The 22,605-nt window shown below is 37.1% G+C and overlaps 1 protein-coding gene across 3 annotated transcripts in view; it reads left to right on the top strand.

The window, feature by feature from the left end:
• The window catches only part of HELZ (helicase with zinc finger), a 59,367-nt gene that overhangs the window by 24,522 nt on the left and 12,240 nt on the right, over positions 1-22,605 (top strand). For 2 of the 3 annotated variants that reach the window (XM_042865131.1, XM_042865129.1), the window contains exons 14-23: positions 251-355; positions 5,653-5,831; positions 6,257-6,375; positions 7,648-7,793; positions 9,267-9,414; positions 11,777-11,960; positions 12,884-13,112; positions 16,514-16,718; positions 19,516-19,567; positions 20,363-20,556. In XM_042865131.1, the coding sequence (XP_042721065.1) occupies positions 251-355; positions 5,653-5,831; positions 6,257-6,375; positions 7,648-7,793; positions 9,267-9,414; positions 11,777-11,960; positions 12,884-13,112; positions 16,514-16,718; positions 19,516-19,567; positions 20,363-20,556 (1,561 nt within the window). The remainder of the gene's footprint in view (positions 1-250; positions 356-5,652; positions 5,832-6,256; positions 6,376-7,647; positions 7,794-9,266; positions 9,415-11,776; positions 11,961-12,883; positions 13,113-16,513; positions 16,719-19,515; positions 19,568-20,362; positions 20,557-22,605) is intronic. The other variant, XM_042865130.1, reaches the window with a different exon arrangement.

The following is a 22,605-nucleotide window of genomic DNA, read 5'->3' as shown; positions in this document are numbered from 1 at the left end:
TGGATTTATAACTGCAAGGTAATTGTTGGAAAACTGTTTAAACTTTATACCTTTACATAAGTAAAGTTAAGTTACATAAGTAAAGATTTAAGTTAAAGAGCTGAACCATGTGAACTAGAGTAGGTCAGTGCCTGGATTCATGAAGAGAAATGTACAGGAAGATGGCCACTGTTTCCTTTGTTTTGTATTCTACTGCTTTAAATTGTTTTCTGTTTCTTCATTGCTTTTTTATTTGCACCATTTATTCCAGCAGGATTCTCATTTGCACCCATTCTAATAGTGCTGCTGATCTCTACATAAAGGATTATTTACATCCATATGTAGAAGCAGGCAATCCCCAGGCAAGACCTCTCAGGTATTTTTTAAGGCTTATTATGTATCTATAAAATACTCTTCTTAAGAAAAGGTGTCTATAATAACAAAAAAAAAAAGTTAAAGAACATTTAAGATATAAAAGCATATTGGCATTACCAGCAGTGATTTTAAAAATATAGACTAAAAGGAATGTGAAACATTGTCAGCATAATTTTGTGTCATTTCTTAAACGAAAATAAAGACATCCTTTTTTAAGCTTTTATTTTTCTATTGCTAAATGTGTCGTTCCTAATGAGCAAACTTTTGATATGCTCCTCTCAAAGCTACTGTAATAAAATAAAAGTGAATTTAACTGTATTTTAAATTCCAGAGGATTTTGACTCATGCTTATGGTTTGGAAGCTGGGGCTGCTCACCTGGCTTTTTGAAGAAAAAAATGTGTCATGGGAGCTAAATAGAAAATATATAAATTTTTTAAACCATGGTAGTTTGGCCTCTTCTGATCAGTCAACTTGAAGTAATTGTGCATGTGGTTCAAAGTGCTCACCGTGGTTATTTTGGGGGAGTTACTTATGGACGAAGGTGAAGAAGTGGAAATCTAAAGCATAGGAAAACTGAAATGTGCATATAAATAGGGAGTATTTATTTATTGGCAGAAACTGACTCTTGGGAATATTTGCACAGATACCGTAGTGCACAATGCTGCTAGCTTGGTGTATGTCTTTTAAACTACAGACTTCATTTTCTAAATGCCAGTGTGCGAGTTTATTATATTACAGAGATAATGATTCGCTGTGTTTCTTGCTAGCTATCAAGAGCCATCCTGGACATTTACATAATGTCAGTAGAGCCAAAAGTTACATGAAAGGGTGAGATTTACAACAGGTGTTAATTCGGGTAGGAGTGCTGGCTTTAGTTGCCATGTGACAGACTGAGGATCTGGCCAGAAAGAGGAGACAGTTTGCTCGGAGAAGTTCTCTTGGACCTGGTGTATTTTGACACAGATTGTTTTCAGGCTCTTTGTAAAGCACTTTGTGATGAAAAGCATTACAGTATCTTAATTTTGTAGCTGGGAAAAGAGTGTAATTTATGCTTTCAGGAGTACTGAACTGTGGTTTAACAGAGCAAAGTGTTAGGTAGCTTTGTTGTGGTCGCCAGACTTCTGCTACCTTCTGCATTGCTATATTCTGTTTAGCACAGTCTCAGGCATGCTCATGAAAAACATACATAAACAATTTCTTTTCCATTAAGGTTAAATATATATATACATATGCATATTTGCCAAGGATATTTAATGCAGAAATACGCAAAAAACACTGAATGTTTAAAATAAAAGGTAACTTTCATAGTATTTTTATGAGTACTTTGGAAAGTGCTGCTGTGAATTGTGTATCCTATTCCAATGAACATAGTACCTTGAGGAAAAGTTTTGGAAAATAGAGGCACCTCTCCAGATCTGTATATTTTTGTATAAGCACAAAGCATGCTTGTAAATGACTTTAAAAGTGTTACATAGCTTCCAAACAACTTCTACTTGGGAAGCCTATTTACAAGCCAGCTGATCCAGGAGGACATAGAGGGTCAATATCTGCACTGAAAGCTAGAGCTGTGTGATATTCCTAGCGTAAAATCAATCTCTTAGCTTTCTTATTGACTGTCGTCAAGATACGTTTTCAAATTAAAATCATCACTGTTAGTTTAAACAGGGTGCCCTGAGCCTTTTGCTGCTGCCTAAGGGAAACAAAATGGAGCAGAAGCAGGAAGGTACCCAAGCAGGATGTGCTGCTTGCAGTGTTTGTTTCAGAATGGCTGAGCAGTTTGCTTTAGATGTTTTGCATTTACTCTGCAGCTATGAGTTGGTTGCATAGCATCCTTGCTAAAAATGTTCCCACAGATGAGTTGGGAGCACCATAATATTTCTGTTGTTTTTGAAGAGAGAAAGCTTAATTATTTAGTGTTGCCTGAGAACTACGTAAATATTTTTATAAATTTCTGTGGGTAAAACTAAATAATTTATCCCATTAGGGGTTGCACCATAAAAATTTGAAGTATTTGGTTTGGAGAGTTTGTTTAAATACCATGTAATCATTTCATGTGTATGTATTTTTTTCTAACAAATAATTATCTTTATCCTTTGGAAAAGATACAGGCAAAATGAATTGGGGGAAAAAAAAAAGTTGAATCTAAGTTCTGCACCTAAATAAAATAGCAAGGAAGCCAGGAGACCAAATTGTCAGAGTCCTAATGCCCATAAACAGATCTGTATCCAGTAAAAAAAAAAATGGCACTGGTTGTGATTAGGGGTAATGCAGCTAAGGGACACACTCCACAACCTGTCTGTTTCTGAAGACACGTGGCATGGGGGAAAAAAGTAAAATACAATTGTTCTACCGATGTAAGCTAACGCTGAGGTGTTTCTGAAAGAAAAGAACTCAGTAACCTACAGTTAGGAGAAAAGAGCCTGCAATTAAATGCTTCTGTTCCATGCTAAGACTCTATCTATTTTATTTTATTTTTTTTTTGCATGCAGAAGCAGGCAGTGTTAGAGGGTGATTCAAAGCAGTGGAGGTGGTAATTGCCTTCCAACTTGTGTATGCTCTTACTCCGTGGCTGTGCTTGTCTCTCCATCAGCTGCTGGAGCCCTCAGCAGGCAACTCTGACAGTAGGCACTGCAGGCAGGTGCTGGAGCTGCACGTGGCACCTAAAAACTCCAGTCCAGATCTGGGAAGCACGGAGATTCTCTCTATGCAGTGATTGCAGTATCTACTGTTTATTATTTGTGTGTTTCAAAGTTAGTTGTATCCATATGTTATTGAAAGTAGGGAGATCTTGTTGGAATGTGATGTCGCACTTAGACATAAAGGTGGTGTCATTTTCCTTATGAAATATCGATTCTGTATATGTTAACCTGTGTATAGAGGATACTTTCAGTGCTTTTGTTTGTGGAAGATTTAAGGGACTCAATCTTATGGGGCTTCTGTTTCAATGTGGTTCCCAGTGTATTTGTCTGTGATTCCACTGCCTGTGGTTTGGACAAAGCTAGCCTTTGAGCTTCTAATTTCTCTGCAATTAAAGTCTTGGGGTTTGTATCTCCAGCTGCACACGATCAGAAGGAGTTGCAGGAACTGAAGGAAAGGTCGGTCAGTGGCTCCTGACTGCTGGCACTCAGGGCTTTTGCTTAGGGAAACATTAGGAATAGAAGTCGGGTTAGTCTCTCACTCAGAAGTTAAGGGTATGTTGCAGAATGAGCTGTTTTTGAATTGCATTGAGCTGGTTAAAAATATTTGTATATATTGCAGTGGGTTCCTCCAGCTTTAACAAAACAATCTTGAAATTACAGAAGTGGTAATTAGTGCAGATTGCATACAAGAAATCCCACGTTCTGTGACTTACTTATATCACGACTTTTTCCAAGTAGTCACATCTGCCAGGTGCTTTTCTGGCAGTGGTGCATATTAGCTTTGGAATACCTTTTTGATCTCGTATCAAAATAAAATAAATTCATGGGTAAGCAACAGTGCAGTTTGAGGTGCTGTCAGCCAATCTTTGAGTCACAGATAGTCGAATTTGTGTAATGAAAGACAGTGCATGGTATAATAATGTCTAATAACCATAATATTTTGCATTTCAATAGCACCTTTCATCCAAGAATCTCAAAGTGCTTTACAAACATAAACTCACAATAAACTCATTAATCCTCACAGTACTTCTGTGAGATGGTAGGTAAGTATTATCCTCAGTTCACATTGGGAAACTGAATCATATGAAAGCTGACTGAATGGCTGCGATGAGGAGAGCAGGGTTGTTCTGCTCCTGCTGCCTCCTTCTAGTGATCCGGCTCTGACTGCATGTTGCTGCACTGGTGTAATAACAGCATATCACATGAACCTTGTTGGTCTGATGGCTGATGGAAAATAAATTCATGGACCACATTGGAAGTTTCTTGATCCTGAAACAGTGCTGAACCCAGGCTGAACTGGTCACAGTTGATCACCGTGTCAGTTTTGGCTGGTGCTGTTGCCATCCAGATTACTGCAGCACAATTGCAGCCCGTGCCTTTCATTTTGTGTCTTGTCTGAAATAGGCATCAATATCTGTATTTTCACCAAATTTATTGCAACCCTCACAGTTTCTCTCATGTTATGTGGAACTGAGCTGTGCTTTTCCAACTTGAGGAGACATATGGTATCCAAAGTCCAGCCATTGCAATCATGTTTTGCACTTGAGTGCATAATTTCACTTCTTCAAATATTTTATTAATGATTTGGGATTTGCAATATGGGTGCAGGAGAAACTTAATCAAAAGGAAGCAATTAATGAATAGATAAACAGCATAAATTATTTTAAACCATTTCATCTTAATTTGCTTTGGAAATAAGTTAAAATAACTTCAATTCTAAGTAAGGATGTATAGTAGTGTCTTGTAATTTAAAAATTGCACTTCAGATTTGCATTTCTGACTTGATACAGGTGATGTTTTTGAGGAATGCCACTTAAAGAAGCTCTTTCACATCTTTATTCAGATCTGCAGCTGGTGTGCTTGGTTCTGTTTACCCCTGTGGAGTTATTTCTACTCTGTCTTCTAGGGCACAAGCTTCATGTTTTCCTGTTCCTCTTCCTTTTTAGCTGGATGGGCTGTAACATTTCATCTGAATAGAATAATTCATTGTTGATCTCATGACACGGTGATTAAAAATATCTTGAATCTCGTGGAAAGATGTTTGATGCCCAGTTGCTGACAATGTCCTGATATTTTAGATGAAGAAAGCTTTCCTTAGGCACTGTTTTATCATTCTTCTATTAAATATACCAGAGTTAAGGCCCTTCATGATAAAGCAATGAATTTAGATCCAGTTTTGTTCTTAGAAAGCATATTACATTTATGAAAGTAGCATGATTTTATTAACACCGTAAAAAAAAAACAAAACAAACACAAAACAGTGATCATGTGGATGTAACTGATGAAATGTGGAGACCACTACCACTGTGTCAGGTCCAAGATTATTGGCTAGTATTATACTTTAGTTAAGAAAAAATATATATTTTTATAGTGAGTTTACAGACAGAAAAATGGCATTGATATGAAGGTCGCAGTACCCAAATGTAAGAAGAGCTTTGAGATGTTCATGTGTGGATTAATCCCTGGTAAACATTCTCATGTCTGGTATTGCTCTGCAACAAATAGTGGAAGGAAACCAAGATATTTCAGCGTGTAATTGTGCACTATAGCGATGATTTGCTTTTTGAAGACTTTTATTTACTAGAATACTAGAATTTGAAACATTAGGCAGTCACTGTTCCAACTGCATAGAAAATAAGCCTCCTTTTTCTTTTGTAGGGTATATTTCAGAAATCGCTGGGTAAAGACTGTCCACCCAGTTGTGCATCAGTACTGTTTGATTTCAAGCACACATTCCACCTTTCAGATGCCACAGAAAGAAGATATTCTTAAGCAACGAGTAGTAGTTGTTACTTTAAATACATCACAGTATCTGTGTCAACTGGATCTTGAACCAGGTATGATAGCTGTAAACAAGACACATCTGTCTCTGCTGTGAGAGGTGTCTTTGTCTTTCCAGCATCAGTGACAAGTGTTCTTTCTGTTTCCTACTCAGTTCTTCGAACAGATAAGAAATAAAGGTTTTAAAAAAAATGGTTTCGATTTTCTTAATGAAAAAAATGTTTGTTCGAAAGCTGTAAAATTAATGGTACTCAAGTTAGCCTTTTGCCTCCTTATTTTTTTTTCCCTTGTGTAAAGAAGGAAGAGGCATTGTGTATGAACTGGTGTTGCTGAGATCAAGAGAGAAAATTGTGAGAATTTTTTTTCTAGTTTTGATTACTGTCAGAATTCAGAACTTTTAGTACAATTTCTTATATTGTTGTCACTGTTTATTTTATCATATCTCCAGTTCCACTTATTTGCTGCTATCTCTGTCTTACAGGTTTTTTTACACACATTCTGTTAGATGAAGCTGCGCAGGCTATGGAGTGTGAAACTATTATGCCTCTAGCATTAGCGAATAAAAACACAAGAATTGTCTTGGCTGGAGACCACATGCAGGTAAAAGCTGTAGTATATAATATCAAATGTATATGTAGTATGTTTGTTTATTTAGTTACATGATTTAACTTCTCCACATATCCATGGCGTGTTTGATAGATTTGCCTTTTCTTGACAATTCACGATGGCAATGAAGTGGATATTTGCATTGCTGTAGTAAAAAAATAATAATTAAAAAAGGTAATAGAGCAGTTTTGCCACTATTGAGTAGGTTTGCCACTTACCACAGTCATAGACACATACAGTTCTTCAGGTCCTGTTGGTGAAGTCTTTGTTTTCCATACCCTTCTGATTCTTCTCTTGATTTTGAGTTACACATCCTATTGCTGCTACTGGATCACATAAAGTCATAGTAATCATAGTCCTGTGCACTGTTTCTTATTTTTTATAATACAAACCTCAAAATTGCTTTCTAAGAGGCTGGTATGGTATCCTCACCACTTTAGGCTAGAACTCATGAGTCCAAGCAGGATGGCTGGAGGTAACTGGTCTGTGTGTCTCTGGCTACATTTTACAAGGAGCTGTTTTGTAACTCAGGTTCTCACAAAGTTCTCACAGAAACTATTCTGTGAGGCATTTACATTTCTAAAACTAATATCTGAGAGTAAAAAATAATGAACTCAGGTTCTGAATAATGCATATTCAAAACATCAACAGTTTGGCTTCATTTTTGAATTTTGAGTTGAAATTGTTTTTTTTTCAGCATTCTTAGTTCTGTTTTTCCTGCTATCTTAGATGTTTTTGTTGTTAAAAAAGGCCTGTAATGGTGTGTTTGTAACTGGACTGCCTTTGTTTTACTTCTTTTGAATGAATTTGTTAGCTTTCTTTGCTTTTACAAATTTCTATATTTTATGTGCTGCTTTATGGGTGGTAGTAACCATCTGTAACAGGATTTACAGAACAATTAATGCCATTCAAACAAACCATTCTTTAATTTCTTTGACCTGCTTTGTATTTTTTAACTCTGCTTTGTATTATTCATCTTTGCAAGCCACAAAGAAAAATATATAAGGGTGATTCTCTCCTTTGTACCTAGTTATTAGCTGTTTTATTGTTCCCATAAGCGCAAGCTGCTCTTTTGTCACTTTTACAGTAGGAATGGATATTTCTGTGGAATAGTTAGAAAATGCTTATTCATACTATGTGTCTTCCAAATATGAATATACACTGCAAGTTTTATTTTTATTTTGATGCAAAATATGTGTCTTGGGAGCATGAAATTCTAAATCCACATGTTTAGTTACGTTTTTTGTATGTGTGTGTCTATTACAGCTCAGTCCTTTTGTCTACAGTGAATTTGCCAGGGAAAGAAACCTTCATGTTTCACTGCTTGATCGGCTCTATGAGCACTACCCTGCAGAATTTCCATGCAGGATCTTGCTGTGTGAGAACTATCGCTCCCATGAAGCTATCATCAAGTAGGTGTGAACTTTTTCACTGTATCATGCTTTCACTGGTGTGAGTGACCACAACAAATTTTTTCTTTCGATATGCCAAGAACAGCTGATGAAGCATTTTGTATTTCTGTAAGGAAATCTTAGTTGTTTCAGAGTTAATTAGTAGAGTAATTCCTTCTTACGAGATTGAAATTCAGTCTCCTAGAGCAGACATCAAAGAGTCACTTAAGCAAATCTATTACAGATCCTCTCATTTGAGGAGACCTGATTTGGCTACGTGACAGGTACACAGAGCCAAAGAGCAAACTTTCCCCTTTTCACCATTATTTTCAGTAGGGTCTGTATTTCCTTAAACTATTTCAGATTTTTAGAATCAGTAGGTAAGGCTGCTTTGGAGCAGTAAAATATGTGCAGTATAAGGAACATATAAATGTATGGCTGTGAAGAGGAAAAAAAAGTAGGTCAAATTTTGGGCACGTTTGCTGCTTCTTTCAAGACGTTAATCAGTGGTTTTGCATTTTTATGCTATGATAAACTAATGGCTGCTAGTGTAATGTAATGAGCTCATCCATGAGCTGTGCTAGAAAGAATAAGTGCAATCATGGGGAAAAATGCTAAAGTTTAAGTCCTGACTCAAATATGTACTGAGGGTTATAGTGTTGGTATCCAGTCATACTAATTAGGTTATCACTGTGTTGAAAGCAGAAGCAGGAATATTTAAACGCACTGGGGAATCAAAAATGAGAATGTAGTGTACTTTATTATACAGCTTGATCTCTGTTTTATTTCTTGCATATTCTAGGCTTCTTAGACAATACTAGAAATTTTAAGTTATAAATGAGAGGGAATCTGAAAGAGTAGGAATTGTTTCAGCTTTTTCGTAGAGATCATTTCCATGAAACTTGCCTCAGAAACTTCAGCACTTGAAGTTCAGACAGTTTGTTTCTAGAGAGACATCGAGGTAAGGATTGCAAAATTACCACTGGGGGTAGTTGGCTGTCGAGTCAAAATGCAGTGTATGTGATGTTCTGTTGTGTGAAGTGAAACGTGCTCTCACAGTGATCCAACTGTAGGGATTCTGTCAAGTTTACTTCCTTTATAATGCGGAATTTCCTTTGATACCTTGGATCATGACATTTATGACAGAAATAAGTGTAGGAAGATAATTCCTGGTGATCTCATTAATCGTGCCTACCTGACTGAAGAGAAGAGACCAAAAGAAATTAAGAACAGCTTTGGAGCTGCAAGTGGAGAAAACAGTCCTTGTAGAAAGGGTGTTCTGTTGTTTAATGAGAACTCACTACTAAGGATTAATTTGCAAATGAAATTGTAGTATGGTTACACTGCCTCAGAGAGCATCCTTGGAGATGGTAAATAGTAATCAATGGCTTTCCTTACAAAGAATTTTGTGATTGCACATTTTACTGGTGATATTCTCATATTAGTGAGCTCATCTATAGGCTCCACATTTTATCCCATTTTGCTTTGTTGCAGTTACACATCTGAACTTTTCTACGAAGGCAAATTGATGGCAAGTGGAAAGCAGCCAGCACACAAAGATTTCTACCCTTTAACTTTCTTCACAGCACGTGGAGAAGATGTGCAGGAAAAAAATAGTACAGCTTTTTACAATAATGCAGAGGTAACTCTTCTTTGGCTTTATTCTTGATTTTTCTTGATGCTCCGATACCCTCACGTTTATTGGTTTATGCTCAGTGTGGGTGGAAAGCACACATTGTTGTCTAACATGAGAGAGAAACGTAAAGTTTGTTAAATGTGAGATAGTGAATGTTGCAATTGTGGTAAACATTTCCATTAATTTGTTTTCCTTTTCTCTTTGCAAATTGCAAGCTGCATACTTTTCTCTCAGGCTCGTTCTTTGGGATGTCTTTCCTGCTAATTTTTGTGACAGTGTGATGGATGTATCTTAGCAACTGAGAGTAACTGCAATTTGAAGTAAAACTTAAATTTCTACTGTTGTAGAAATGCTCCCACTCAGATAAGAGTCCTCAGGAGTAACATCTCATATTTGCTTGAATATGTTTAGGAGTAGTATCTAATTGATCATGTGCAGATGCTTTTTTTTTTTTTTTTTTCAGTGAGAACCTGTCTCAAAGTATTTGTTTTACATACCTTTATGGGTATTCAAGCAGTTGTTATTTTGACTTATTCCTTCCCTTGAGTTTAAGAAAAAGACCAGACATTACTTTAGGAGTAGCCCTTGTAATACTCCTGTTTTGGCCCCCAGTGTCAGAGGTGGATGCTGATGATATGGCAGTAGAGGTTGAACCTTCCCACCAGTATTCCATTACATGTTGTTGCCATGTGACATATGGCAGCAGAGGAACAGCCTGACAGAATGCAGTCTGACATGGAAGGGCAGATGGTGTAAAGAAGTGAATTCCTCCATGTGGGAAAAAAGTTGGAAGTAAATAGAAGGCATTACTTTGGGAATGATGTATGTACATATATTTTTTCCAGTCACCTCAAGTCAGGGAAATTTGAACCAACTCCTCTTTTTTCCCCACTAAAAAGCTGCCTTAAGAAATCTTTTCAGTGATTTTTAAAGAAAAAGAATTATCACTGATTTGCTTAAACACAGGAAACCATCTTAACTTCATGAGGTAACGAATTTTAACTGAATTCAGGTTAGCAGCAGTATTTGTTATGAAACATTACAGAGCTGTCTGATTTCCCTCGTTGACTAGTGGCTCATTTCATCTGACACACAGTTTTTAACCTTTTTGTAGTTGTTATGCTGCACTAGTGATGCGTTCCTCATGTATTAAAATATCTACTGAAACAAAAAGCTCATGCTGGTTTTAGGTGCATTTCAGCCTCCAGTGATTTCTGAACACATCACAGAGGAAAAACTGAAGGCACCCGACTACTTTCATCAATATACTTGTACTGCTTCTCCATTAAATTAAAAAAAAAAAGTTGTAGAAAATGCTTAAAATATCTTCAGTGGCCCAGTAACTGCCAGAAAATTGTGAGTCATTAATAGCTGCAGGCAGAAATGAAGGACAACAGCTGCTTAAACACCAACATAAACCGATATCAGAGGACGAAGGAGATCTTTTGCTGTTTGTCCTTTAATTGAATTTTTTGGTGGGCAATGTAGGGTTCATTGGTGCCTCTGTTAACTATTAGTCAGCAAAGTGAATTTTCCTCTCTTTGGTTCTGACTCCAAAATTCACCTGTGTGGTGGTAATTCTAATGTAGGTGTCTGAAAATTAATAATAATTAAAAAAAAAAACACCCATAAAGTTTTTGAGAAATACCTTTTAAAGTGCGGCATCTCATGTCTGTGTGTTGAAATAGGAGCTGCTGTGCCTGGCACATTTTGGCAGGAGGCTGTTCCAGGCCTGTCTTCTCACGGGAAGAGTTTTTCAGCCATTATTGTTAATTAGTCTTTTCTGGTAATACACTCGTTAGTGTGCTGTAGAGATGACCTAACAGTTGATTAAAAAAAAAAAGACAACCTGAAACTCCTGATGGTATCCTTTGGAATGGCAAGTGAATGTCTTCTGATACAGACATTCTTTCTTTCTTGAGTTACCAGGCTCAAATATGACTTATAAAATCCAGAGTAAAAATTAAATAATCCCTACTTAGGCAGTGTGTTTACTTAAAGAAATTAGATAAAGTATGATCAGAAAGGTTCTACTGCACTTGACATTTTAGTAAGATCGTAAGTATTAAAATTGAGGTTATTAATATCATTTCCCCGTTTGTACTTGAAAGGTGACATTTTTGTGGGCAAACTTTTAGTTCAAGATTGACAAAATTTAATGTATAGTAAATACCTTCAATGCATTGTTTTACTATGTAATACTTCAGAGTTTTGCTGTAGAATGCAATAGTATTGTTTCTTGGTCAGTAGAGCTGTGTAATGCTGTATCATTTAAATGGTTTAGATCTTTAAAATTAGAATCATCTTTCCGCATCAAAGAATGCTCTTCGCTCAAGCATTCTCCTAACAATTCTGACTTTCTTTTAAGGTGTTTGAAGTAGTGGAGCGTGTTGAGGAGTTAAGAAGAAAATGGCCTGTTGCCTGGGGCAAGTTGGATGATGGCAGTATAGGTGTTGTGACACCTTATGCTGATCAAGTGTTCAGAATTCGGGCTGAACTTCGGAAAAAAAGGCTGTCTGATGTCAGTGTAGAGAGAGTGCTGAACGTTCAGGGTAAGTAATGCTTGTATGTCTCAGTGATGTGATAAAGAAGTGAAAATGTGACTGAAACTAAATATGATGTGTTTAAACACTTACAATGGTCAGAACAAAAGGAGACCTGTGATACAGCCAATGAAACTGGTGCATCAAAATGAAAGTGGCAGATATGCTGGTTAGATGTTTTTCCAGCATAGAATAGCAAAATAATAAACTCATGGATATGTTTTTCAAAACTAAGTTCAAGCTAATTTCAAGAATAGATTTACTGAAAAGAGATATATTTTTACTGTAAAGAAAAAAATAATTCCAAATAAAAGTGTAACAAAGCTTTAGCCTCAAAGTGTTTTTCTGGTTTTCTGTGTCTAGAACAGAATGTTAAAAAGCAGTTCACAAACATAAGTCTCTTGGATCACATTGATAACGTAAGAATTTTGTGTAGGCATGGCCTGTTGCTAGGTTGCACTTTTAGTAAGGGATAAGCAAAGGAAGATAAGAAACTGAGTGACAGTGAGTGGTGTGCTCTGTTTTTTTCATGGCAGTTATCATGTATTGATTTGCTCCATAGATAAGAAGAATGTCCGGAGCAATGCTTTTCTTTAAAGGTAGAATAAATAAGTGCATGATTTGTTATTGGCTGCATAGAAGTATTGTAAAAAACTTCAGGAAGTTCAGGAGTGATTAATTTTGAGTTGAAAAAGTATTTTTTTAAGCAGGAAATATTCTTGTAATAGAAAATGCTATTTATAGTGCATCTTTTAAAAATTTTACGTCTTATTATTCTTGCATAAAGCCCTTCATGTGAAGGGTAGCTGTCATTTCTTCGGAATATCTAGGTGTGAAGTCTGGCTCGTAAGAGAAGTGGTCTGATTGTCTTTGCAGCAGGAATAGCTAAATGATCTGACCCCCCTTTTTTTTTCCTTTTGCTTTGTTTTTAGGAAAGCAGTTCAGAGTGTTGTTTCTCAGCACAGTACGAACACGGCATACATGCAAACACAAGCAAACCCCAATTAAACGGAAAGAGCAGCTACTGGAGGATTCAACAGAAGACTTGGATTATGGTTTTCTGTCTAATTACAAACTTCTCAATACTGCCATTACAAGAGCACAATCCTTGGTAGCTGTGGTGGGAGATCCCATTGCTTTATGTTCCATTGGAAGATGCAGGTACATCTTATATTTGTTATGTATGTTCCTTCATTAATCAGAACTTAGAAATGCTAGAAAATGTGTTTCATCTATGACTGATGGATTTGTAAAACAATGGATGTTCTTTTAGGTGTCAAATAAGACGTGTTATTATATTTTAAATCCTTAAAATAACTGCATAATGATATTTAAGCTCTTCACACTTATGCCCACTAAATTACCATAAAGATGGCAAAGCATTTGTTGTATTCCCAACTCTTGCAAAGATTTGAACTTTGGATTTACTTTTTATAGACTTAAGTGAAGAAAGGTGAAAAAGAAATGTAAGCTGTGTTGTTAAGGATACCAAGCTCTTGTTCTTCAAAGGTTTCTTTTTCAGTGGAAGACCTGAAATGTTAAGATGATGAGAGATAAGCCCTAAGGCTTATTTTTTTTGGAAGAGGGGAAACACTGCACAGACTGCATTATTTTAATACGACTAAAAATATGTATTACTCAGTTGTTACATCTACATTGTATTCTGCTTTCCTGACCAAGTACTGAAAATGGATGTGGTTTTCAAAGGTTAGAATTGAAAAGCCCAGGTGGAATCCAAGCCCTTGATTACTGTATTTATGAAATGTAATCTGTATTTAACTACTTATCTGCTAGGGAAGTGTCAAGAGTATCCATATGTTACTATAGTAAGCTGCTCAAAGCTACTAATAACATCTTACTGAAAGTGAAAAAAGAGTTGTGGTTTTGTTTCATTTTTTCCTATTATCTGCTTGTGTTTCAGATGTGATTTAGTTTAGCTGATCAGAGAGAGCTCTTGGGCACTTGACCCACAAATGATGAGTGTCTCTTAGTCTGCTCTTGCAGTCTCTGGTTCATTAACCCACACAGCAGTGGTGCATGACTCAGCTATGGAGTTTGCTGTGATGTGCTGATTGAGATTTGTTGCTTCTGCTTCAGAATTTATAATACACTTAGTTGACAAATTTTCTTTCCCTTCCCCACAGTGGTGTTCAGAATGCCCACTGTTACCTAAGACTGGCTGATAGTTAATCTGTAGTTAGTGTAGCTGGCATCTGGAAACACTATTGATTCTGTAACTAAGCACAGCTTTTGTGGGAAAATGACCATTTTCTTTATTCTCTCTAAACCCCAGTGGAGATGATGATCTCATAGATCTTCATGTAAGTCTGGATGCTGAGGTTTTAAATTAGATAGTGAAAAGAGACCTGGTTTTCAAACGTGGGATCTGGGAAGTTGCTCTGGGTATGGCTCTTCTGAAATACCCCCAGTCAGGCATGCAGAAACTTATGGGGAAAAAAAGTATAGAGTATCAGCAGCGTACCTGCTACCTAAGTTACAAGAGATTGAGTCTGGCTTTCTAAGACCAGCAGCTGTTTGTACATATATGTGCTGTTCAACATTACAAAACAAAAAAGATAATTAAGAAACCAGAATGACTGGAGCTTTATTAGGACGTAACTCAAGTTTTGCTTTTAATATGCCATTGCCTCATATCACTGAATAATTGAACATTCACTCTTTGAATACTGCTGGAGGGGCTCAGGCGTACTGTGAGGAAGATGGTTCTTTTTTAGTACAGCAGGAGTAAAGAAGTCTGAAAGCAGTGACATTTCGTTAGGAAAAACAGACCTCAAAAAAATTTAGAGAGTACTTGAATTTTATAAATATTCTAATACCTGTCAAGATGAGTCAAGACTCTGTAATGATAGTTGTAGAAAGCTTTGTGAAGTATGCCCAGAGTAATCATTACATTTCTGTGTGTTACAATCAGACTAGACAGGGCTGGTTTGGCAGACACTCCCTTTAAACTCCAGAGCACACTGGAAGAAAGAGGCAGCAGTATTTTATTCTCTGTTCTTACACCCCAGTACAAGTGTTCCGTGTATAGAGTGACTGCTTGGGGCATTTTAAGCAAAAGTGTATGGGTCCCTGTGGATCTGTGGTACTTGGCAGTAGGTTTGGTGAGTGAATTGATTAATCAGAGGGAGTTCCATCGTTAAGGCATCCCAGTGAAATATTTCGTTTGGGTTTTTAATCCTTACTTAAAACTTTGCAAGATATATTTGCCTTACGGCAAAATGCAGAAAAAGGGACATATATTGCATCCTGAATTTTAAAAGAGCATTTCCTGCCAATAGGAAATTCCAACAGGAGATGGGAAAACTGTTTTGAGTTCTTAAATATATCAGTAACATTATGGTGTTCTGGCAAAAAGGGCATTTGTTCTTTTCTGCAAAGGGCAGGTACTCAGCAAAGGGTGACACTGCTGTTGGGGTTGGTATGTGCTGGTCTTTCATTTTGTAGGCTTTGGGAGACAGCATGAAGGTAACAGAGCTGATTGGCCAGGCCTTATTGCTGACGAGCAAACTATGAGAAGGAACAAAATATGTAACTTAGAAACAAACAAAAAAAATGCCCAAAGCAAAAACAAACTGCACCACATTTCAGCTCAGCAGAATGATGTAATAAAGTGAGCATTGTGGTTTTCTTTGTGGCTCTATGAAGATAGCTGGGACAAACACTTGTACTGTCTTGCTTTGTGTGGAAATTTTTTGTGTTTAATTAAAGTTCATAGTCTTTTCTTTGACATTTCATATTATACAAAGCAATATTTTATATATTTATGAATATTATAAAATAATACATGTCTCTTGTTGAGGTTTTTTCTCTCTTAATTTGTGTTGAGGCATGAAGAGTGGAGTTTAGTCAAGCACACTCCTAAGGTTATTGTCTTTTTAATCCTTTTTAAAAGTAACTTTAATTACACCTGATTTTTGTTTTTATTAGAAGATTAGATCTGACTTTCTCTTTGGAAGTTCTGAGTGGTTATCTGGTGGTCTTTCTGGCTTGGAACTTCTTACATATGTTATAGAAATGTCTGATGTGCACTGAAAGCCACATTTTTGTGTGTCTTTCACCAGAGGACCTCAAAGGCCCTCTGGATGCTTCTGACGTGTTAATCTTTGTGACACTGAAGAGCTTCACAAGCACAGACTTGAGAACAGATCACAACTCTGTATTTGTGACTCTGGAACTGAATGATCTGCTGAAATTCATGACATCTTTTTGACATCTTTTGCAACTGGAAGCCTATACAACCCCTACAACTCCTTGAGCTTTAATTGCTTTTATAAATCAGACACTTTCCAGAATTTTGAGCATTGTATCTGCTAGTATTTGGTCTTTTAGAAAAAAATCTGTTAGAATCTATCCGTGCTGTTAATATTGTATGTGATGTTGGGTTGGGATGGAAGGGTCGTGTTGCAGGATTGATGGCTTGGTGTGTAAAATGAGCAAAGGTAAAGGTAAAAATCGACTTGGTTGTATGAAATCCATTTTCATTTTAACAGCAGCCATCGAGTCTTACTCCTTTCTATTGTTTCTAAAAATTGTTTCCATAGGAAATTTTGGGAAAGGTTTATTGCCCTATGTCATGAGAATGAAAGTCTCCACGGTATCACATTTGAACAGATCAAAGCTCAGCTGGAAGCTTTGGAGTTAAAGAAAACTTATGTGTTGAACCCACTGGCTCCTGAGTTTATTCCCCGAGCTCTTCGGCATCAGCATTCGGCGAATACCACCAAACAGCAGCAGTCACCTCCAAAGGTAAACCTTCACCAATGGTGAACTTCGTCAGGGAGCAGATTGAGAAATCCTGCTGGGAAATGATGTCCAAGGCTTGTGGGCAAATTGTTTTGAAATGGTATCTGTGCAGCTGGATACAAGTGCAAATTGTGATGGGATTCTCAGCATTTTCTGAGTATTTTCTACTCTTGACTTAGCAGTAATTTGGGACTGGAAAAGCCTTGTTCCCTTAGTAAAATATATGCTGTGGGCCACTTCAGTGTGTTTGTTAGCTATGTTGCAATAGCCCCAAGGAACTTTGGTTATCAGTCTCAGTCTCTGTGGTTGGATAAGCCAATAGAAACTTCAGAATGCAAGGCCATCCCTATCCCAAGGAGCAACAGGTTGGTGCAGCCAGTGGCAGGGAGCACAAGGAAACAAGCCACAAGCAATTTGAGCTGAAAATCACACTTAAAATTCAGGGGCTTATGTGTGAGATAAATGTTTAATTTCATTAAAGATACCTGGTAATACAATATAATGCCTGGATTATCTCACTGACAGCGCCCTCCAGGAGGCCAGACCTCGCAGGCATTAAGAGGGCAGAGGGGGGCAATTACCACTCAGCAGTAATTTTGTCAGCTCTTTTCGTAAAATCAGGTGGAAAAAAGTGATGAAAACACAGTCCTTGCGTCCTTAAGATGATAAAAATCAACACTGAATTTTTTTCGAGCTGTTTTGTGATGTATTAGTAATTAATTCTATTTTAGTAGTTTTTTTGGTAGTTTATTTCAAAATGTATTTACTTAAAACTTAAATAGTCTTTAGAGAGGCAGTTAAATTTGTGAGGTATTCTGCTGTACACAAAGGAAAAAATGCATTTTTATTGCAAACTATTGAAATTCATTTAGATTTTTACCTTTTTTTTTTTTTTTTTTAATTTTATTTTTTAACTTCAACAATACAAAACAGAAAGCCTTCCCTTTAGCAGTCCTTCCTGAAAGAGATTTTGTAAGTGAGAGCATTTGGCTTCATCATCAACATGCATTCCTCCCCGAAACAAACGTCTTTTGGAAGCATCCAGGGCTGTGTCAAAACAGCACACTTACAGAAAAACAAAAATGAAGGAATTCTTTAAGCATTCTCATGAATGCTACAGCCTTGAAGGCTCTTCTTTTTTCTTTAGTGTCACTTTGGAGTTATTTGAAAATGCAGGTATAGTAGTCTTGTGAATAGACTCTTACATTTTTTTCTTCCAGTTTGTTAGCAAACTAAGCACACGTGCTATAGAAATCAGAAGGCACACTTTGAATCAACTGGCACTGTAATTTCCATTTAAGATCTGAAGTGTTTTAACCACCTCTATCCTAACTATAATGAAATCTCTTCCCTCTGAGTGCAACTGGCAGCTCTCACATGCAAAATCAGACAAAGTGTGCAGTTAGTATTCCAGTGTTACGGAAAATGGCTGAGCTAAGTGATACATTTCCCTTTGCTGAAGTTGTAAAAGCAGGCAGTTAGCTGAGCTCATTTTCAGCCTCGGAAATGCAGTGTTTAACATAAGAAGATGAAAGGCGAAAATCCTCATGCTGATGTGTTTTATACTGAGAAATGAGAACAGTGTGTAAGACACCGTTTTGTGTTGATTTTATGGACATCCATTGCAGTTCAGGGCCATCAGAACTATTAAAAGAAAAAAACAGAAAGGCAAAGCCAGCACCTCTCTTTCCCAACACAGAAATGGTCTCAGTTCATTTGCCTTCATCCACATGATATGGTTACATCCTGAAGCTGCTGCTGGACAGGACAGCTATTCAATCAAATGTGTATGATTTACTGTTTTGGTTTTAAAAATATGGTCCTTATAAAATACAAATGTGGTAGGCAGAACAGACATTCGTTGTGCTTCTGCACATCCAGCTTAATGCTAACTGACAGCATAACAGGTACAAAAATGCTTTGTTTTAGCCAGGAGTGATTGTTAAAGAATGTAGCTTCTCTAAGGTTTATTTTAAATTGTCTATTCGCTAAAGGGAACAAGAACAAGGTTCAGATTTCTTTTTAAGTACTGTAATATAACGAAAAGTAATTATTACTTTATTTTTCAATAATTCATTTTAAAAAGGGGAGGAAATCCAGAGACCAGTTCTTTAATCTAGTTTATGCATGAGTCAACACTGTCAAACAACCTGTCTTGGTACCCTGACTAATTTGCTCAGACTGCTGGAAAACTGCCTAGACTTATCTCCTGGGCAAGAAAAGTTTTGCAGCATCAAAGGGTTTTTACATTTATTTTAAACTTATGAATGTATTTAGGTCCAGATTAAGTAAGGTACTCCTATTGCTCAAAGTACTTAAGAGCATACAGATATTTGAATATGTGCTCATAGTTTATGAATATTCACTACTTACTTGATGCTGTAAACTCATCAGCTCCGGAGGGGTAACTCAGTTCTGTTAGCCTCCTTTTCTAATGTGCATTTCATCAAGGACAAACAAATTCCTTGGGGTGCTCTGGTTCTGTATTACAGTTCTGGGGGAGCAGTGGCAAAGGTGCAGAGGCAGGGAGGGAGGGAGGGTGATACGGGGTAGGGAGGCAGTTTCTAAGGAAGTTGAGTGTGCAGTTTGCGTAAAAACTGGTGGCTGCTTTGGCTCCAAGGTTCTTGATCTGGAACCTGGAGAAGAAAATGGATTATGCTTCCACTGAGAACTGCCACTGAAAGGGGGTACTGAGGGTTTTGCATTTGATTCAGTTACAATGTTCACTTGAAATAAAAGCAAAGCTTGTTTTAATTTTCAGTCTGCAAAGCATTACTATTACTGTTTTTCCCTTTTAAAGGGCAAGGTCCATCATCATAACCAGAATGACCATTTCCCACCTGATGGAATTGGTAAGTATGTGCTATAATAAGGAATTTCTCTGAGCTTGTGCTAATTTGGCTTCAGTCAGGTTGATAGGAATTTGACATGAACTGAGTTTCTGATCTGCTCTCTATTTGAAATCATTTACTTCTTGCACGCACTTGGGAAACCAACTGTAGACTGTTAAGTGTGCATCAGATATTTCCCAGGTTGTCCCCTTACAGCTATTACATGAACTAACTTTTTAGCTCTATCATAGTATCGATTGTGGATTGTTTTTAAAACAGAAAAAGTTGTTTGACATTCATTGTGCAAAATACCATACCACCAATGTACTGACAAGAGATAGGACATACTATTGCATGTAGTGTTACATATTTGGAACTTATATTGGACTGTCACATATCCAGATAGTACTGAACACACTTGCAAGACAGCATGCTGCAGCTGAAGAGTTTTGTTGTTAATTTAAAAGGATGTTAATTTAAAACTTGTCTTCCCTGCTGAAGAAAGGAGGATGGTTCTGTTATGATGCAGCGTCTAGCAGCTTCTGTTACTGTCAGCATGTGTAACTGGTGTGGGGCCTTCTCTTTATAACACAGTTACCAGTGACCTGTTACTCTGTATCTCAACTTATATTTTCTGCCTCTTCAAATCTCTGGGATAAGTTACAGGATTTAATATATGATTAATACTTTTTTTGTCAGTGTGTCAGTTATACGTTGCTGGTGTTGCCCATGTTGCTATTAGTATGAAGAAAGAAATAGATGTCATGTTCTGTTAGTATGTATACATGTATCTTTTCTTTTTTTTTTCCTCTCCAGTTCAGCCCAATCCTTCTGTTCTAATAGGAAATCCTATCCGAGCATTTACTCCTCCCCCTCCTCCTCTGGGACCTCACCCCAACCTGGGGAAATCTCCAAGTCCTGTTCAAAGGATAGATCCACACACTGGGACAAGTATTCTATATGTACCTGCTGTCTATGGAGGAAACATGGTCATGTCTGTGCCTTTGCCTGTAAGAATTCATTTCCTTTATTTTTTCCCCCACACCTCCACATCATTTATTTTATATACAATAAAATAAATGATGTTTATGATGTTTTTGTTATTGAATTAAAATATGATGTTTTTGTTATTGAATATCAGTTACTGAATATTTTGCTGCAAGTTCCAACACTTCACCTCAAATTTATGTCCTAATCTGACTCGGCAGAATGACTGTGCACAGGACCACCCAAAACAGAGGACTTAAAACTGTTGTTCCCACAAATAACTCCTGACAACCTAAAAGCAATTCCATGTTAATGTAATTTGGCTTATTTTTTTCAGCTACAGACATAGGCACACCAGTGGGATCTCTCATCTGACTTGAGATACCTGCATGTGAATTAATTGCCTAGTCCAGTTCTTAATCGTTGGAGAGATGTGGGCAATTCAGAGCAAGCTCCATACTGTTTAAATTGCCTGTTTTGGATGTCTGCAGTGCAAGCTGTCTGAAGTATAGTGATAAGAAAAATAAGCATACTGGGATGTTTTCCCCTTCCAGAAGCTCACGGTGAACTCGTTTCCTCCCCAGTCCCCTTTGCTCATAGCAATTGGGAGCAAAGTGAAGATCTGTAATCAGGTCTCTTGAGCTACACTTCGTATGGAATTTTGCAGTGCGTCTAGAATTAGTTTACCAAAGCTTGTGCAAGTTAAAGAAGCAGTCTCTGACTTAATTCTAGCCTTCACAGTCCTGTATTTTGGGAGGAAAATGGGGAGGAAAGAACAATGGCTGCAGAAACATGTTGTAACATGTATGCATTATCTGTGGGATGGACATGGAACCCACAGATGTATGTGTGTTTAATTCTATTCAGAAATCTCTAAGTATCTGCATACATTTCACTGTTGACTACTTGAGTCTTCTACTGAAATGTAGGTTATGGTCCCTGTGTAAGGGACGTGCTGTAGGAGCTCTAATTTCAGATATAAGTTATAAATGAACTGGCAGATTGGTTTTTGTTGTTTTTTTTCCCTTCACTAGGTCAAGTAATTTGCCTTTTTCCTAGCTTACTGGAAATCTACATTTGATGGATAAACTTAAATGCAACAAGAAGGCGAGCAGCTGTACCTTTGTCATGCTTGCTCACATTGTGTTAATATCAAACCGAGATCATTTGAATTTTTTCTTTTATTGTTCCAAGCTTAATCTATTTTTATGTATTTCTAACTAAAAGAAATGTATTAGAAAATAAGTATTTTGTGCTCACCTTCCCTGAAGATGGATTTTTAAAAATATTTAAATGGGAAGACTGAGGTATTAATGAGGACAGCTGCTCAAAGAGAAAATAATTGGATATGAATTGAGATTGTGTAGATGCAACTGCAGCCCAAAGCTAAAGTTCAAAGGGCATATTTCAAGAGCAAATACAAATTTTAAAAAAAGAATTGCTTGCAAGTCATTACACTTGAAAATAACTGAGATCTGAGGTAAAATGTATTTATGTTTGTGTAAGATAAAATGATCTCTTGTCTTACCTTAAGGTTGTTTCCATATCTAATGTAAAAACATGGGGAGTCTAGTTGTGTTCTGTCATCAGTAAAAAGAATACTTTGTCAGCCTGAGTGTTGGTAATTCCTTTCCTAGCACTCTCCTCTTACTCATGTATCTATTTGCCTTCTTTTAATAAATTCCCTACAGGGCAAGATGGAAATAATTTGATCCAGAGCTGCCATCCTTTGCATTCCTTATAGGAATGAAATTTAAAGTCTTGTAAAGTTTCCTGACTTTTTTACATACTTTCAGGAAGTGGATTTTACTTCAAATAAGTAGGAAGACAGTCTGCAAAGATGTGTCATGTAGAATAGAGTGGCCCTCCGTGCGGATAGTCGATTCCACCAGTAGTCCGGTTAACTTCCCTGAGTGTCTTGTGGGTGTGGAGGTACAGTATGCCCACTCATTCTGTGTTCCAAGGCTTACAACACTGGGTGATTAAAGGACCATAAGGAGGTCCTCAGCTTAAAGAGTTCTCTCTCTGTTCCACCTCAGACCTACAGCCCAACCTCTCCTCAGCTAGCAAGG

This window comes from Lagopus leucura, unplaced genomic scaffold (assembly GCF_019238085.1).
Source record: "Lagopus leucura isolate 7727_CA_CO unplaced genomic scaffold, USGS_WTPT01 Super-Scaffold_797, whole genome shotgun sequence".
NCBI classification, from domain to species: domain Eukaryota; kingdom Metazoa; phylum Chordata; class Aves; order Galliformes; family Phasianidae; genus Lagopus; species Lagopus leucura.
Note: the sequence above shows the minus strand (reverse complement) of the source record. Positions and strands in the feature narration are given on the sequence as shown.